This window comes from Populus euphratica, unplaced genomic scaffold (genome assembly GCF_000495115.2).
Source record: "Populus euphratica unplaced genomic scaffold, PopEup_1.0 scaffold1.1, whole genome shotgun sequence".
NCBI lineage: Eukaryota > Viridiplantae > Streptophyta > Magnoliopsida > Malpighiales > Salicaceae > Populus > Populus euphratica.
This window is the reverse complement of record NW_011499845.1, coordinates 1,409,533-1,428,050: the sequence shown is the minus strand read 5'-3', so window position 1 is coordinate 1,428,050 and position 18,518 is coordinate 1,409,533. Positions and strand designations below refer to the sequence as shown.

The 18,518-nt window shown below is 35.2% G+C and overlaps 3 protein-coding genes across 4 annotated transcripts; 2 read left to right on the top strand and 1 right to left on the bottom strand.

Annotated features, from left to right (window-relative positions):
• Nucleotides 1-2,272: 2,272 nt before the first annotated feature.
• On the top strand, nucleotides 2,273-5,581 carry LOC105136587 (LIM domain-containing protein WLIM2b-like). Of its 2 annotated transcripts, none has more exons than XM_011042096.1 (6): nucleotides 2,273-2,563; nucleotides 2,893-3,096; nucleotides 3,534-3,633; nucleotides 3,731-3,765; nucleotides 3,884-3,973; nucleotides 5,094-5,581. In XM_011042096.1, the coding sequence occupies exons 2-6, from the start codon at nucleotides 2,962-2,964 to the stop codon at nucleotides 5,301-5,303; spliced, it is 570 nt and encodes a 189-aa protein (XP_011040398.1). In that variant the 5' UTR covers nucleotides 2,273-2,563; nucleotides 2,893-2,961; the 3' UTR covers nucleotides 5,304-5,581. The 2 variants fall into 2 exon arrangements, with proteins under 2 accessions (XP_011040398.1, XP_011040324.1); XM_011042022.1 differs by having other exon boundaries at nucleotides 2,885-3,096.
• Nucleotides 5,582-6,369: 788 nt separating this feature from the next.
• On the top strand, nucleotides 6,370-11,725 carry LOC105136057 (ARM repeat superfamily protein). The gene is made up of 10 exons (XM_011041271.1): nucleotides 6,370-6,507; nucleotides 6,596-7,107; nucleotides 7,170-7,222; nucleotides 7,307-7,393; nucleotides 8,064-8,254; nucleotides 8,782-8,977; nucleotides 9,409-9,473; nucleotides 9,846-9,947; nucleotides 10,045-10,251; nucleotides 11,359-11,725. The coding sequence occupies exons 1-9, from the start codon at nucleotides 6,425-6,427 to the stop codon at nucleotides 10,214-10,216; spliced, it is 1,461 nt and encodes a 486-aa protein (XP_011039573.1). The 5' UTR covers nucleotides 6,370-6,424; the 3' UTR covers nucleotides 10,217-10,251; nucleotides 11,359-11,725.
• A 2,935-nt stretch (nucleotides 11,726-14,660) lies between these two features.
• Nucleotides 14,661-18,298, bottom strand: LOC105135987 (probable sugar phosphate/phosphate translocator At3g11320). Its single transcript, XM_011041150.1, has 4 exons — nucleotides 17,446-18,298; nucleotides 16,732-16,835; nucleotides 16,396-16,624; nucleotides 14,661-15,199 (listed from the first exon to the last, which is right to left on the bottom strand). The coding sequence occupies exons 1-4, from the start codon at nucleotides 17,884-17,886 to the stop codon at nucleotides 15,053-15,055; spliced, it is 921 nt and encodes a 306-aa protein (XP_011039452.1). The 5' UTR covers nucleotides 17,887-18,298; the 3' UTR covers nucleotides 14,661-15,052.
• Nucleotides 18,299-18,518: the final 220 nt, after the last annotated feature.

The window sequence follows — 18,518 nt, the reverse complement described above, 5'->3', positions numbered from 1 at the left end:
TATTGGATTGTCCATAAGAAAAATTCAGATTTATCCCAACTTGCATCCCCATCTATTTTTGTGATAAAATAGATTTGTTATATCATGCTGATAATATAAATTATTTTTTTATAAAATAATAAATCATTTAAAAAAATTAGAAACTGCAAACGAAAATAATTTTGATTTTAATTTTTTTTTTTAAAAAAAATAAAAGACCAAAACAGAAGATGGTAAGAAACATTTGCCCAGTCTCCGATGACTGGTGCCAGGTGAATGGTCATCAAGTGACAAGCCGACCAGATTACTTTCCGTGCTCCTGAGCAATAAAAGTTTTACCGTCTCTGAGTAATTATAGGCATGCGTGCTCTGCCATGTGAAGGTGTCGCCGTGAGAATTTGCAAATTTGACATGCATATCCTCTTCACTCTTCAATGCCCAGATTTCTTCGTTGTGGGTCACTGACAAATTTTCACAAGAAAATTAAACTGTATTTTAATTAACAGGCATGTGGACGTGAATATTACCTCCTGCATAAAAAAACAGAAGAAAATTAAGAGTGTCAACCCACCTTCTTCAAGAGGTGACTTCTTTTTATTCTTTTAGTATTTTTTAAAAATTTAAATTTCATATTTATAAATTATTTTAGTTTACCTTTCATGATATTATTATTGCAATCATAAATAAACTTTTTGATATTTAATTTGTATTTAATTTTATAAATATCTAATTTTATTATTTTCTAGGTAGATAAAATTTAGAATGCCAACTTGTCATTTTAATATTTAACTTGTATTTAAATTTACAAATATTTTTTTTATTATTATTGTATAGTTAAATAAAATTTAGAATGCCAACTCATTTCATTTGCTATTTACATGGATAATGGTGGAGGTGATCTCATTTTTTTTTCATCCCTCTTTTTTTCTTCTTTGAGTCTTGTTTTTTATATTTTCTTAACATTTGTTGTGTAAATTATTTTAGTTTATTTTTCATAATGTTATTATAGTCCTAGATAAAATTTATAATATCTGGCTTATCATTTATTTTTTTATTTCATAATTAAAGAAAAAAATGGTCCTAAAAAAAATTCTTAAACTTGGTATTAGAAATGATTATTTTCAGTTTAGTTTAGTTTTTACCTATAAAAACAACCAAAAAACATTTTGTGAAAAAAAATCAAAACCGGTTTCAACCAATTGGTTTCAATTTAGTTCGACTCTTTTAATTTAAAAACCAAAACTTAACCGGCTGGTTTCGATTTTGATTTGATTTTTTTTTGGTTTGGTTTAATTATTTTATATTAAAAACTAAAAATTCTATAGTTGCTTGGGGTTTTTTTGGACTTTCTAATGAGGTTTTTCGGTGCAGTTCGGTTTTTTGCTTTTAGACTCATGAAATCAAAATTGAATCGAATTAATTTTTTTTAAAATATTTTATTTGGTTTAATCGGTTTTTTTCATAGTTTGATTTTTTCAACTATTTTTTTATTTTATTGATTTAATCGGTTTTTTTTTTCACCCCCTACCTAGTATAGTCTATTACTCGAACAATGAATTTGACGGATTAAATTGTGAAGTCTAGATGAATCAAATAAATTAATATCTTAATATTTTTTTCAAAGAGCTTCCTGAATTTTTTTAAATCAAACCATAATTTTTATCAATTATTTTGATTATCTTTGTACCTATTAAATTAACTAATCAAGTTATTGATTGATTTTAAATATCTTCCTCAATGATTGCCTTATCTTTTATATTTTTTTATTTATTTAAAAACGTGGTTGTAATTATTTTTTAAAATATTTTTATACTCAAATATATTAAAATAATATATTTTTTATTTTTTAAAATTATTTTTAATATCAGCACATCAAAAACATAAAAAAAATTAATTTTTAACTAAAAAAGTTTAAAATTTTTAAAAATACGTACAATCACGCTCTCACTTAAACAAATGAATCTCTTAATGAGTCCCTCGTTTAATTAAATATCAGTATATCACCAAATCTCAGCCTCTATCCATTTAATTATTGTTTGAAATTAAAAAAAAAAAATAGTTTGAATCTGGGAAATTAGGTAACATCAAATTAGATGCAGAATTGGGAAACCTTTTGTCAGGAGAATTGATCAAGAATAGGGGACATATTTGTCCTTTCCCATTATTTTTAACCACGCGCAGCATTATCAGGGTAACTTAAAAAAAAAAAAACAGGGGTCACCGTGTAATTTCAGCCCACCAAAAAGATTAGGAGGAAAAAAAAAAAAAACCGCGTGATGGAGTTCGTTGAACCAGACAAACAAAAGGTGTTTGTGGAGCCTGTAAGTGCTTCCAGCGAAGAAGATATTTTTCATCTCTCTCTACTCTTTCTGTCTTCTAATATTTTTTATAACCTCTGAAATTCTCTCTCCCTCTATCATCATCACCATCCACTTCGTTGCATCTCGCTCCGCTACAAAAAGCGCCCAATCCCCGCTCCCTTCACTTTCCTCGACCCTTCCACTATCATTTCAATTCCCTCCACTCACCTCCCTTGACCCTCAGATCGAACAATCCCGTCTTCTCCTATTCAAATCTCAATTTGGTACGCGCCTCCTCTTTGCATCCTTGGGAAAACGGATTTGACTGCATTGCAGTCTCTGTTTTCGTGCTACTGTTCTCTATTTCCTCTTGTTAATTAACTCGCATTTATTTTTATTGAAGTCCTTGCATTCCTCCGAAGTCTCAGATCGGTTATCAATCTTGAAACCTGAAGTTTACATTCATTATTATATATTCTCTGATCTATTGTGCTTCTTTTGAAGTTTAAACTTTATTTTCCACGAGTCTTGACTGATTCTAATTAATCTGCAAAGGTTCAATCTTTTTTATCCATTTGATAATTAGTTGATCTGTGGGTTTGTGGACTGGCAGGTGATCCGAGACAGGTAAGCAGCACACAGTCATCAGATCTAAAGGGTATAATACATTTCGCTCGGAACGATGTCGTTTACTGGTACCCAACAGAAATGCAAGGCTTGTGAGAAGACTGTGTATCCCATGGAACTTCTATCAGCAGATGGGGTTGCTTACCATAAAACTTGCTTCAAGTGTTTTCACTGCAAAGGCACGTTAAAGGTGCTTATACCGTCTTAATATTTTCCGTACCCTATTTTCTTCTCTTGTTCTGTTAATCCAGTCAAGAATGTAGCTGGCAATGCTTAAATTTGCAACTGTTAGGGTTGTCGTTCACTTGTTAGACATGGCATCAAAGACAAATTTACCCAAGTGATTCGTCTTAGCTGTTAGGTAATGGATTGTTTAACAAATTGACCTGTTAAATATGTTTAAGCAGCATTTGTTAGAACTCTTTCATATAAAAACCAGTAGTATATTATAGAGTGATTTTAGGGATAATCGCTCATGACCAACAGATGATTTTATATGTATTTTCCCGGATTTTGTTAGAGGGAAATATCCACACACTATGTTCCCAGATTTTAATGGATGGATGACTAGTAGATTATGTGTTTTTGGTTTGTGGTGATTAGATTGTGCAATTTATGTTTTTTCAGCTAGGCAATTATTCATCAATGGAGGGTGTATTGTACTGTAAGCCTCACTTTGACCAGCTGTTTAAGGAGACCGGTAACTTCAACAAGAACTTTCAGTCGCGTATGCCTCTCATTCTCGCTGGGATCAATTTCTTTTATTTGATATCCATAAATTTTTTATTTGTTTTTAAATTTTCAATTAATTTGGTTTTCAACAGCTGCAAAGTCAGCTGAGAAGTTAACTCCTGAACTGGTACATATTCCCTGCAAAGACTTTGTTTTTGGCATTTATTTTCTTTTAGTGAATTTCATTTATGGACTGATGTGTTGCTGGAGATGTCTCTGATCCTCTATTGATGTTCTGTTTTCAGACAAGGTCACCTAGCAAAGCTGCTGGTATGTTTTCAGGGACACAAGAGAAGTGTGCTACTTGCGGTAAAACTGCTTATCCGCTTGAGAAGGTAGGAGTCAAATATTTTGTGATATACAGGCATATAAGGCTGGTTGATAGAACTCCTTTCATTAATTTTGATTGCTCGGCTCGGTTGAGTTTTTGTCTGGTCGAATGAGGCTGTCTCGTTAATACTTGTTTATGGGCCCCATATAAACAAATAAAACGTGAATAGAAGTATTCTCACAAGAAGTTGGGGCTTATTTGACAAGTCAAAGCGGTGGGGCCACAGATTTCTGCAGTATTTGGGAATGCGCAGCTGAAACTGCTTTTCCCCAAAATTTGAATTTTATCCCTTTCTTTTAATTATTTATTTTTATATTTTTAGGTGATTTTGATATGTTAATATTAAAAATATTTTTTATAAAATAATAATAAAATATTATTTTGATATATTTTCAATAAAAACACATTAAATTTCTTCCGTTACCACTGTCATCTTTCCAAACACCTTTTTAGAGAGCTAGGAATGAAGATTCATGTAACTTAATACATGACTTACGCCTGGGCTATTTTATCCACATTAATTTGAACGTGATGAATTCAAGGAGGTTTCTTTTCAGCAGCTGCTTCTTCTTCTTCTTCTTCTTGTGGACATGGATTGAATAGCTTGTGATGACAACAGCATTGATAGAATGCATCTCCAAGTGACGTATCCATGTCGGAAGGCTGTGTCATCCTAATTGACTATTTTAAGTTGTTTAGCATCCAATAAATCACAACTCCTAACCCTAACCCTATCTACTAGCTTGGATAGCTGGATGCTTATAGTTTCCGTTTCCCCTTTTTTTTCTGCTGAGAAGTGCATAGTTTTTTCTTGGTAGATGGTTTGATGGTCATGAGCTATGTCTACCAGTATTGTCATCATTATCGATTTACCTCCCAATCTAAGGTTTTAGAAACTAGGCTATGAGTATCCAATATTGGTTTAATTTAAAGTTTAGGCCTCTCAACTACCCTTCTTTGCATACTATTATTGCCAATTTGGTTTAATTTAAAGTTTCCAGGAAAATAAATTGCACCTCTCTTTGCGTGGAAGTTATTTGTTTTCCTTTTTAGCGAGTTCTCTCTGTCTGTGCTAAAAAAAACCCAGGGATCATGGTAATGGTCTGTTCTTCCAAAAACTACAGGTAACAGTGGAGAGCCAAGCCTACCACAAGTCATGTTTCAAGTGCTCTCACGGTGGCTGTGCTATAACGCCATCAAACTATGCAGCGCTTGAGGGTGTATTATATTGCAAGCATCACTTTTCCCAACTTTTCAAGGAAAAGGGCAGCTACAACCATCTGATCAAGTCCGCATCAATGAAGCGAGCAGCTGCTCCTGTGCCGGAGGCTTAAACATCTCTTCCTTAATTTGATATCTATTCGTGTGGCTTTATCTACTGTTCAGTGTGTTTTCCTTCCAAACCCTTCGATTTCCATTGGAAGGGGTAGGCAAAACTTGGTTCTGCCTTCAATTTTTTTTTTTTTTTTTTTTAACTTCTCCCTTGAGCTCTCAGCGAGCATGTTTGTTGTGTTTGATTGATAGATGGGTTTCAAACTCCCAAAAATTGTAAAATGACTGGAGGAATTTCAATTGCAAATATTGGATGCTATTAGTGCTTCTTACTTGTGTATCTGGTTTCGTTACCACATATTACCAGGGAAAATTTTGTCATAATACGATAAGCGTCTGCTCTGTCTGAAACGCCTCGTCTTCCTCATTCTTCCTATTCTCAATCGTGATTTACGCGTGGATTAAACTGAAGGGCTTTCCATGGTGGTTGGCAGCAATCATAAACACGAGATTAGTAATTTGCTCGACCCAAAAAGAAAGAAAGAGAAAGAATTAACCACAGTATAGTGCTAACAAGGTTTTTTTTTTTTTTTAAAAAAAAAATGTTATTTAATGTATTTTTAAATAAAAAATGATTTTAAAAAATAATTACTACTATATTTTTTAATATTTTTATATAATTTTCTTTTTCAGATTTACTTTGAAAAAATAATTGTTATTATATTTTCAAATATTTTTATATAATTTTTTTTCCAAATTTAATTTAGGTTCTCATTCAAATAATTTTATTTACTTTTATGTTAAAATAAATAAATAAAAAGAAATCACGTTTTGAATTCTGAAATTATTTAGATTTGGATTTTGAAAAAAAAATTCATATAAGAATATCTGTACAGAGATAATATTTATAAAATTATCTGTAGAAATTACTTTTTTAAAGATCTTTTAAGCAAATTTTTGTATTGAATGCACAAAATACTGTTTATATACTTCAATGTCAAATAGAAGTTATTGAAGAAAAAAAAAGAAATTGTTTTGGGATGAAGCTTGAAAGATGCATATCTGTTAAAAAGAAAAAGAAAAGGACTCTTTTCCCTGGCAAAACCTGTCATTCACCCAAAACGACTCCCTTTTCCCACCGTTTTAACACTGTGTTAGCCTGCTATATAAGAAAGATTCAAATATGAAAAATAAAAGACAGAAAGCGCGACTGGAGAGGAAAAAAATGTGGAATTCACTCTCAGCTCTCCATGCCCATCTAATTCAGTAAGCTCTCTCTCTCCCCCCCTCTCTCTCTACGTATTTGCAAACCCTAAGTAATTTTCAATCTCTAATTTATTTGTTCTTAATTCAGGTTGTCAGAGACCATTCTAAGCCCCCTCTCTCAAATCCCGTACACACCGCCTGAAGGCACACCAATATCTCCAAAATCCACACTCGAATCTCTTCTCTCAATCAAAAACTCTAACCCTAACCCCAACAATAATGCCATCACCGAAACCCAACTTTTCAATTCAATCAAAGACTTCACTTTAGCATGTGCATTACTATCCTCCTCTCAATCCTCCACCCACGAATTGCTCTCTTGGATCCCTAAGAACCTCGCAATTGAAGCTAACTCGGCTTTCAAGGAGCTATCCAATGCTTATGCTGAGAGTGATCTTGGTGGCAGAAATGAGAGCAGGATTAGTGAGTTGTTGGGAGTGATGTCTGGTGGTGACGGTGATGGTTTACTGAATGAAGAGAAGAGATTGGTGATTGAATTGATGCCTGAGGTGTTGCCTTTATTGAAAGATGGAATCAAAGAGAGTTCAATTGATAAGAGTGCTGACGGAGATGAGATTTCTGCCGCGTCCGCCAGGGCTCCTGTTGGGTCTGCGACAAGAGTGCTTACGCAGATGAGATTTCTGCCACGTCCGCCAGGGCTCCTGTTGGGTCTGCGATTGTAGCTGCTTATCAGTTTAGATGGTTTGTTACTCAGGTTTGTGTTCTTGGGTTATTTTGTTCTTTAATTTTTGGGATTTTGTTTTTTACTGCCTTTTCATTTTCATCTTTTTGTTGGCAGGTTGATTATCCGCATCTGGGAAAGTTGTGTAATTTCGTGATTCCATGTGCGTTGACTGCTCTTGATCACTGGTCACCGCAAGTGAAAGTATGCGATCATCTATTATTTTGTACAATTGCTTCGGTTTTGATTGCTGGTTTGCTTCAAATTGACGTAGACTTTGGTCTTTTCAATGCTTTTTCATGATGGTTAAGTTGTAAATTCTGTAATCCAAAGTTCTTTCCTTTTATGAAATATACAGATCTCCTATTTTGTGTTTACGTCGTATACTTTGTGGCTTGTTTATGAAGCTGATAATAAGCATTCTGCCCCCTTCCATTTCAGCCATTTTAGTTATAGAGTGACAAATAATGGACAGCTTTTGTGTTTCATTGATGACCTTAAAAATGCTTGGAACTGCTCAATCTTTTTGTTTCTGCATCTGCTTCACTGCATGTGAATTTTTTGGATAGTATTTCAAAAGAATGTGTAACAATATAAATACAAGGGGTGGAGTGTTTATAGTTGAGTAGGAGAGGAAATAGATCTACTATTTCAAAGCAATCATGTTCTTCAATATTGAACCATTGCAAACCCTTCACCTTTCCACATGTCAACTTACTGTGACATGCCTAAGCATTTCAATCTTTAAAATTTTGTCTTTATGTATGCTGGGATTTATGATAATGGAAAGGGATAATGTGGAGACAATATAGAATGAGTAACCTACGTGTTATGGTTGATTCCATGACAGGACTCTTTTTTCCTCCTGTTTTAGGGACAAGGCATGATAAGTTTCACACATCTTGCAAAAAACATGAATGCTGCTGAACTGAGTCGGTATGAAGATGTGATTCTTGATGCATGCTGTCAGAATATTGCTTCTGATGATGAGATATGGTGCCATGTAGTTGAGATGTCTGTACTCCTTGTGACCTGTATACAAAGGAGCGATCCTCGCAGCCCTTGGTACCCACCTTCTCCACTGTTGTATCTTTTCTTTTATTTTTTCCTTGTAAAGCTGTAAGCTTTCTAACTATATTTACCATTACCATTGCTTTCTATAAACTGGGTAGGTAGAAGGCTACACGATCTGAATGTTATAACTGGCAGTAGTTGATTTTGATGTCTTCTTGGGATGGTGTAGATATGTATAAAGTTTATTAGCTATAGCACTGGGGTTCAAACCTCAGAAGAAATAGATATTGGACTTGTAAGCATTTTGGTTTTTAGTGGGGGCTGCATTTGTAATACTATTTTTCCTGGTTTCAGGTCACTAAGCGGGCCATGTCTATTTTGCATTTTGTTTGGTTATTGTAATGTTTCTTGTTGATAAAAAATAACTAAACTGCTATGCAATAAATTATCGCATATTTTCTTTTTTCTTTTTAAACATGCTTCCTCAATGCATGTAATATTTTTGTCAATCACTTGATAAACCAGTTATATACTTATTCTATTGACCAATGTTTTCTGTTGCCATACTTTATTTTCAGGTTTGAGAAGATGCTAAGTGAGATGCTAGGTCACTTGGAGCGTCAACCAAGGAACAAGGATCGCCGTGTTGCATGGCTTAAATTTGTAGAACCACTTTTACATGGTATTGGCCTTGTGTTGGTGGCTCATTTTAGTCGAATTTTTCCACTTTTCTTTAAGTGGCTGCATGCTGATGATGATGAAACCGTTCTGCTGGTAAGAGTGCATGCCTACCCATGATAATTCTTTTGGGCTTGATATTGCAATTGGTGTGCAATTAGATTTTATGCAGATTAATATTTGCTTTATAGATATTCCCCAAGTTGTCCTTGTTTTAGTGTGCAATTAGATTTTACGCAGATTAATATTTGTTATATAGATATTCCCCAAGTTGTCCTTGTTTAATAGAAGTTTCTAGTGAATTACCAGCTTAGAAAAGAAATTTTCATGTTATCCAGTGAAATTGTAGTTTTTTTATTATGTTGATTTTTTCTAATTCATTTTCTTAGTTCAAGTTTGTTTTGTCATATTATCCAGTGAAATTGTAGTTTTTTATTATGTTGATTTTTTCTGTTTCATTTTCTTAGTTCAAGTTTGTTTTGTGATTTTCATGAGTAATTCCTGGGAGAATGGATGACTTCGTGCAGGTTCTTAAACGAGTCCATACAGTTATGTGGTTGACATGGATAAGGAACACACCATATTTAGAAAGGTGAACCAATGACTATCTTTTAATCAGGACCGAACACTAAATGCCATAAATACACTTAAATATGTCATTACACTGGGATGGCCAAAAGTTGTTATTTAACACACTTCTAGATTTTTTTAATCAGTCTTAGCTTTTCATTAGTCTATCATTTTGGAATCTTTAGCTAGAATCGGAAGGAAAAAAAATTTCTTTTTTAACCTTCAATTGATTTAAGCAGTCTGATGGTCATGTCCTGCATTCCTCCAAGACCTGAATAACTGTGATTTCCATTTCTTCTCTGGAGCCAAACCGTGACTCCAAGCATATGAAATTTTCATTAGATGAGCGAGCAGTTTTTGCTTCTGATTTTATAACTCACTGTCCTGGTCTCAGATTGGTGGATGAACTTGCTTTGCTGTACAAGGAAGCAGCATTAAGAGTAGCTCGGGAACAAATCAGATCAAGTGTTCTTGAGATACTGATCTTGCTCCAGCAGTAAGGATTATTAGATTTTTCTACTTAAGAGTGTACTCTGCAATAATTATCTATTTGCTTTAGCTGCTTACATTTTATTTTTTCCTGGTATCCGAAGATGCAAGGGCCTGCAATTCAAAGCAGCTTGGGACAAGCACAGCAATGATCTGAATTTGACAGGTCTTAGTCTATCATTAAGTGGAAACACAACAAACAATGTTGGTGCACATATAGATCAGTTTCATGGTGATTCCCTTCAAAGAAGCTCACATGCATTGAAACCTCAATGAGCTTGTATGAATTGCAGGCTGCCTAGTCCAAAGAGGTGAGTTTAAACGTGTTGCATGAAATATGCAGCATATAATCAGTTCTGTCTCTTCCTGGAAGGACATAATTGGGGTTTGGCAGATGTGCAAATGAGTTGTATAAGGCTCTTTGAGTTCCTGTCACTTCACCTTGTCTGTTTAACAATCTTGTGATTTTGGCATAGCTGTCTGTGTTTTTCTTTCTTTATCGGTACAATCAGCAGCAATGAGCTGTAGATGTTCTGATTTTGGCATAGCTGTCCGTGTTTGTCTTTCTTTATCAGTACAATCAGCAGCAATGAGCTGTAGATGGCTCCTGCAGTAATTATGTATCAAATCTCTAAATCCTAGGCTAGGCTAGAGGGGCTACTGGTATGGGAAGAGATCAATTAGATCTTGATAGTATTCCCTTTCCATGTATTTCCTATGTTTTTGTCATGCCATGAAACACCTGGCTTATAGATGTGTGTGCCTGGAAGCGTCAAAATCCAGACAGGAGCCCTTTAGGGCTGTCTGTTTTCAAGAAGCATGCTGCTTCGTTTTGGACCAGAGCGCCAGTCTGTCTAAGTTGAGAAGACTACCCACATTTTCTTTCCGGTTGATCGAGATTTGATGGGGTGTAGATTCAGGCTGCCGTTGTGTTGGTAATCTCATGTTTTCAAAAATATATTTTTTTATATACTTTATATCATTTTGATATGCTAATTTTTAAAATATTTTTTTAAAATAGAAAAACATCATTTTAATATAATTAGTTCGGTATGAAAAATATTTTAGAAAACAATAGCAATCATATTCCGAAATAGATTTTTAATTGCTGAGGTTTTTATTTTTGGATATTTTTTAAAGTGTTTTTAACCTAAAAAATAAAATTAATGTTTTTTATATAATTTTTATATACTGATATTAAAATAAAAAAATTATTTAAATATATTTTTAAATAAAAAATTATATTAAAAATCATCTACATTACACTCTTTAGGCATCTTCTAAACCATCATCTCTTTCTGAAAGATTATGATTTTGACTTTTATTCTCTGAGGCTCAACATGAGAGAAGCTCAATCCTTACGTGGAAACCAGTATTGCCTGCTAACCCTGAACCTGGCTAGATTTTTGTTGACCCGGAAACTGCAGGACGTTGTCTTCTTCAACGAGAAAGAGAAACAAGAAATGAATACCCCGATGGTTCTAGAGGACCTGCCTGATAAACTAACGGAGTTCATTATTCCTTTTCGCCTGCCTGATTGAAGCGCGTTTCGGACTTGGTGCAACCTGATAACCGGTTGCACCTGATAACTGGTCTCGATCTCTCCCTCCCGATCACACCACTAACCAACTCACTCCTACGGCATCGTTCTTTCTTTTCACTTATGCCTGACTGGATCTCGTTGTCATCCAATTATTAGTTTCTTTGGATCATAGTTGGGAATGGATTCCACAAACTCTATGGTGTTCTCATTGATAATTTGAGAACGACAGAGATTTATGTCTATTTCCGTGAGTGCTCAATATCGAGCCAATCGTTGCGGTCCCCTACGTGCCAACATCATCTTGTTTCTTGTCTATGATTGGCTGGAAGAAGATTAAGATAATATATTTCCACATAAAAGAAGACCTTATTGCATAGCCCAACCATATTCATTCATCGAATAATGGTAATTAAGAGTACCCCATCCTCTACCCGTCTGTTCTTGTTATTCCAAGTCTGGCCACTATTGCTTTCGATGCGAGTGTTTGGTGGTTCCCATGTCCACTGGGGCTTCCTTATTGAAACCAGGACAGGGGCTCAAGGTTTAAAAAAATGAAGAATGTTAGTCGATTTAGCCTATCACTTGCACTGTAGACTAGATTAATAAACATAAAACAGACGTTATGAAAATGCATTTATCGCCAGCGAGTAACATTGTATTTTATCTATATATCTTATATTTATATTTATTGTTATAATTTATAAATGATATGGTAGATTGATTCTGCATAACAGTTTTTGTAGAAAAATTGACTCACAATGGCGGAGGCTTTTCTCAAAAAGGTATATAGAAGAAATTGCGCGCAATTCTAAACATGAGACTATGAGAGAGAAGGCGTAAAAGCTCAATTATCTCAGCGACTTTATTAAAAAAAAAAAAAAATCTTGAATGGAAAATGATTGTATTATTATGATGGAAAGAGGGACTTCTCCAAGGCCATCCTATGAATATCGGGTTTCTGCATTTAATGTCAAGAATCTTATGCTCTTTATAATGCCTCCATTATCGTTAAGCAAGGTTGGCGGATGAAAAAAAAAAGAACAACAACAAATGATGTCAAGCACAAGTTGCTGTCTAAGAAGAAATGTTTCTATTTACTCTTAACTATTTCTTTTCTATAAAGTAGTTATTGATAACTACTCATTTAGCCCTTTAAAATTTCTCATCCTAGTGGCTCTAGATGCTCGAGTTACTCTATTTCTCTTCTAAAATTTCCCATCCTAGTGGCTCTAGATGCTCGAGTTACTATTCCCAATCCGTGCTGTTAAAATAGAAACTAGTTACAACGAAGAATTGCTTCAGTTTGGGGGTTCGGGAACAAAAATCTCGATGCCTTCAAGGATAACTTGCAGAGTTGAAGGCACTGTATCTAAAGACGTCAGATGCTATCTTTTGTTGTACTTAGCTTCGAGACTCCAACATGAATAATGGTTAATTATGTTAGTCGGTTAGTTTAAGACACTTCTTAACAAATTTACACCTCTCTGCTGCGTATATATTTTTCGAAAACGCAGCACATTCCCCAAACATTCATCTCCGAACGAGACACTTTCGTGCTATATATCCCTTCATATCCAGCTCCATCAATTTGCAGTTTCCGACGAATAAGTGGGTGTGATGTGACCATCGAGTGGTCTAAGGACATCAGTGATCGGTTAAGTAAATAGTTTCAGGAGTTTATGAAGAAGGTAAGATTGGCTGCAACAGGTCTCCGTGTAATAATTATTTGATTTATTTCCAACAGAAGTTAAGCCGCACTGTATTCCAAAGCAAAGGCAATGGTCCAGTGATGATTGATGAGTCGATAAGCGATTGAAAATCAGAAAAAATCGACTTAAGGTTATACGCATCAATTACAACACAAACCAAGCCCTACTTGTGCGAAAAGTATTCTCTATCTCCACTTGTAATATGCCAACAAACAGTATCATATACGAACCAAAGAAAGAAACAAAACAAAAGAATCCCGCTGTGTCTCACTTTCTCAGCGGCCAAACAGGAAAAAACATACTCGGCTGTAATAGCTGGAAAAACTGAGTGATTGCCACTCGCTAGGGCTTTGAAACATGAACGTGACAGAATCGCCGCCATCATCCACCTTGAAGGTGACAATATCATCTTTATTAGCGCATTTCAACATCTTGTCCATGTTAGCCAAGTTCACGTCCATGGAGAAGTAGCGATCGCAGCGTTAATGCTGGATGCCATCAGATTGGAGGAGGGAGACGAGTGCCGGCTAAAATCCACGGCTTGGGGAGACAATCCAAAGGAGGAACAGTCAAGATCGGCATCATTGACCAGGTCTTTGATTGATTCCTGAACTTTCTTCAATAAACTTCACTCCACTAGCGTTGGTTTCAACATTATTGTTCTGATTGAGAGCGATGAGTAATTATTGTTTTTTTAATATTTATTTTTGGGACAGGGTTTAGGAAATCCTGTAATAGTTATTTTTTAAAAAAAATTATTTAAAATATATTAAAATAATATTATTATTATTATTATTAAAAAATTATTTTTAATATTAATACATCAAAATAATATAAAAACACTAAAACAAATTTAAGTAAAAAAATAAAATAAATATATTATTTTAAATATTTTTGAAACACAAATTTTAGAAAGATAACAAGGGAGAGGTATTAATCTTACAAGTATAGGTAATAAGTGGTATTTTATTAATTATTTTTATAATTTATTTAAAATAAACATATAGAAAAAAGATTCAAATAGATATTTTTAATTTCTATATTCTATTTTGGTGTCTGCAGTGGATCTAAGAGAATAATTAATAAGATTACCAGTTCTCCCGGGTGAAAGGGTTGTACTGTAGTTGTGTTCATCTGCAAATTGTGCCCCCCCTCCCCCCCAGAATTAAGGAAGGCAACGGTGTCGTGTTCAGGTCGCGATGTAATGCCATATTATTTACCCTTCTAGTAAAATATAATTTTATCAATTTTTAAAACGTAATGAAATCCTCGACTCGGCTCGACTCAATCCGACAATGTTATGGTTAGCTACAAATTATTATCTCATCCGATATAACGAGCGACCTGTATTGCCCACCATTTGATCATTCCTTTCTGAAAATGCTGAAACCCTAGGAGAACAAAACACGGCAACCCTCGCCAGCACTCATCCATTGGAGACCTCAATAACAGAGGATACAAATGCATAAATAGTGAAGTTTTTGGGTGTTCCTTTCATTAATTGATCAATATGACAAATGTTAATGACAAACTGATGGGGTAGCGACCCGATTCTACGATCTTTTTCCTGAAAGAATATAAAAGATAAAAATGATATTTCTCCACAGCCCCCAAGCTTGAATAGTAGAGATTAATCAATCAATTATTTGAGTATTCTACTTCTGCCCAATCCTGCTCTTGCTGCTGATACAAAAGTAAACCAATCAATCAGGGTTTCCCGAGCACAAAAATTGAATCCGGAGATCCAAAATCCACGGCACCAACCACAGCCCAAACTTGCCCCTAGGAAGGTTGTTGCCGTCTGGCACTGGCATAAACAGAGTGTGAAAATGGCACTCCAAGCTTTTCTAGAATCACGCATCATTTGCTTCGTTTCTTGGCTTCGCTGTAGAGGATTACTCCCAAGACTGTAAGCGAGTAACCAAGCATCCCGGTAACAGACACAGGATTTCTGAATATTAAAATTGAGACCACAACAGCCACGGCCCCTTTTGCATTACCTAGAACCTGGAAGAACAAGAGCTCTTTGTTAGCTCAAAGCTCATAGCCTCTCAAAATTATGCTAAAAGGTGAGGCAGAAATGTCAGCAATTCAACAGAAGAAAACATGGGTACAAATATCAAAATTCATTGACAATATAAACCCAAAATGAGAGACCGCACCTAAACAGTTCAACTCAGCAAAACCTTTTTTATTATTATTAGTTTAAGGAAATCATGATATCAAACTAGTTGGAATCTTCGATGAAGTTATGTTATAGCTGTGAGCTGATGATATTGAATCATTTTTACTACTTTAACCTGCATCATTCTTTGTCTATCGCTCCTTGCTCAATCCTAAAGCTTCAATCTTTATTTTTAAAGGAAGATCGTTTTATCAAATCTAATCATTCTGCTATACATCAACATGGCACATGCAGCAATAATAAAGATCGAAGCATGCACTCAAATGACATTTGAAGTTTATAAAGCACGGGCACTTAGTTTATACTTATTCAGCCAAGCAAATATTGATCTACCCTCCAAGATTTACAGTGAGAAACTCCTTTTGTTGATTTCAGTCTCATGTTGAGTTTTTCTAAAATAAATATTTTTACCAGTCCGTGTGCTCTTCTTGTAACTGTAACGTGAATTATCTCAGCATCTCTGTTTGAATTGACAGATATTCCACTAGTAATAAAATTCAATAACTTTATTCACTATAATTAGCAATAAAAACAGAGGCAATCAAGTAATCTAATTAAATCTTCCAGTTAGTGAGCCCCTCCTAACAATCTGCAACCCTATGTACAAAGTCAAATCTTGTTCTTTGGATCTGGCAGTCTATCATCTATATGAAAATACACAGAAATATAATTGAAAGGTTGAACAATTGTGTGTCAACAACTATTTCTAGAGTAAAAAAAAGGACAGATCTTGAGCTGATAGCTTCTGGAAAGAAACTCACAGAAAAACAGCCAAAAAAGAAACTCATTACATTGAATTGAACCTAACACGTTTAGAAGCCAAAGATTCCGCACATTCTAAAAGCTTAAAAGGCATCACCATGAACTAAACCATCTCATTTCTGTTGGCCTTTCACTAGAATAAATAATAGTTTCATCAAATTGACTCACCAAGGCATGCATGAGTATTATATGATAATTGCAAAAGGCATAAAGAAAATAATAAAAAGTTCGCAAATCTGCAAGATCAAAGATGTACCTGGAGAGTAAGAGCACTGGTGTGTTTTGTAACCAAGAAGTTGGTCAGGTTCACAAAATATGCAAGTGCTGAATTGAATAGCAAGTACCAGATGATCTTACTGTCATCTCTGGCGAGAGCCACTGTGATACCTACCACATTTTCTTCCATGACAAGTGTTACTGGGAGTAAAATTACAACAGCTATCGGAGCCATGTATAGGAGGAGGTTCATAGAATTCAGCTTCTCCCTTGCAGAGAAAGAAAAAGAAAAAAAAAAAAACAGACACAAACTTCTCAGCATACAAAGAGCCTGGCCATCACCTTCAGTTGCAAAAGTGCATACAAATATACTTACCCTTCAGAAGAAAGTAAAATCCCTTGCAGCACTGATTTGAGTGCCCTTGCAGCCGTGGCAGAAATACACATTATAAACCCAAATAGATGAAAGCTTGGTTCACCCTGTTCCATGTAACGGAGACAAATCAGAGTTAAAACACTTCGCTCCAATGTAATCACTTCCATGACACAAACACAACAGACATCAACTATTTTCGAAATCGAAATAAAATCAAAGAGAAGGAATAACACTGACAACATGCCGAACATGTTTATCTATCTACTAAAGTTCAAAACCAAAATAAATAACGGAAAACTTCCTAAAAATCAAATAGAAAACTGAACTTCCGAAGAGCTGCCAGAGAAATTGCTAACACAGAAAAAAAAGTCAAACCAACATACTACACGGAAAACAAAATGCATTAGAAAAATCTGGATGCCGACAATCCATTTTATTTCCACCACGGCAAATCCTAGATTTCTAAATTCAAACAATGTAAACTAAATCCTGTAGAGCACTAAGATAATAGAAAACCAAATCCCATTCCTTCCCAGGCTAGCATAAAACACACGAAAAAAAAATCAACTAAAACAGCTAGAAACCAATTAAAAGGGAACCCACTTGCGAAACATAACAAAACACAAAAATGACAGTAAAACTCAAGAAGCCCATATCAATAATGGAAACAAAACCCCCAATTGAAATAAATAAGAAAAAAAAAAGGCAACTTACCCCACTAGCAATAACAACCCCGGTAACAACAGGAACCAAGGTAGCGTAGGTAAGCCAAGCCTCTCTCTTAAGAGTCATCAAATAAGCGAAAACAGCAGTGAAAAACGGCGTAGTAGCACCAACAGCCTGATTAAAAGAGACAGGCAAGAACCTCAAAGAAATATTACCAAACACAACCGACACACAAAACACTAAGCTTAAAGCCGAGATCTTCAAGAATTGTGTTTTAGACCGAATCGTCTGCATAGGTACCATCTTCATCCACGCAATTGCGACGTAACTTAACAAACTACAAGCTGTCATGTGACACATGGTCAAGAAGATCGGGTACTTGAACCCGTAATTGCTTAACAGGTATTTGTTAAGCAGCAGAACTCCTATGTTTGAGCAGTACCATGACGCCACTAGACTGATCGTGAATAATCGTGATGTGCTCTTCATCGTGGGTCTTTTTGGGATCGGACGGTGGAGATTTGCGGAGGGGCTGTCGCTTCCCGGTGGTCAAATCAGGTGGGGTGCGGTGTAGGGGAATGATGAGGATCTAATGAAGATTATTGGAGGGCCTTCTCCCATGGATCTGTGACATGATAATAATGATGATGATAGGAGAGGATATTTATTTATTCTCAAAGGGAAGGGATATGGAAGGATTGGGAGGTAAATGAAGGAATGTGGTTTTCCTTCGCAAATGAGGCTGCGGAAGGAGAGGGAAACGAGGTGGTGGTGGTAAACGCGTTAGGTGGGGGGGTGGGGTGGGGTGGGCGGGGCGTTTCGTTTTGGCTTCCGTTTATTTTCCGCTCTCTTTTCTCTGTGCGGTGTTATTTTATCTTTTGGGTTTTGTACGCCCGAAAACAAGAGGAGATATACGGTGCTTGGTAGTATTTGTATTTTATTGTTTTGTGTGCATTATAAGGAAAGGTGATGCTTTGGCTTTGACTTTTGATGCAATTAAGAGGGTTGAGTTTCTTTAACCCTCCCTCTCTTTGCTTAGAGTGTTTGTTTTTCCCCTTTTCACTCATCAGATTCATTGTTCTTATTTTCATTTTCAATGTGAAATATCATTAAGTCAGCCC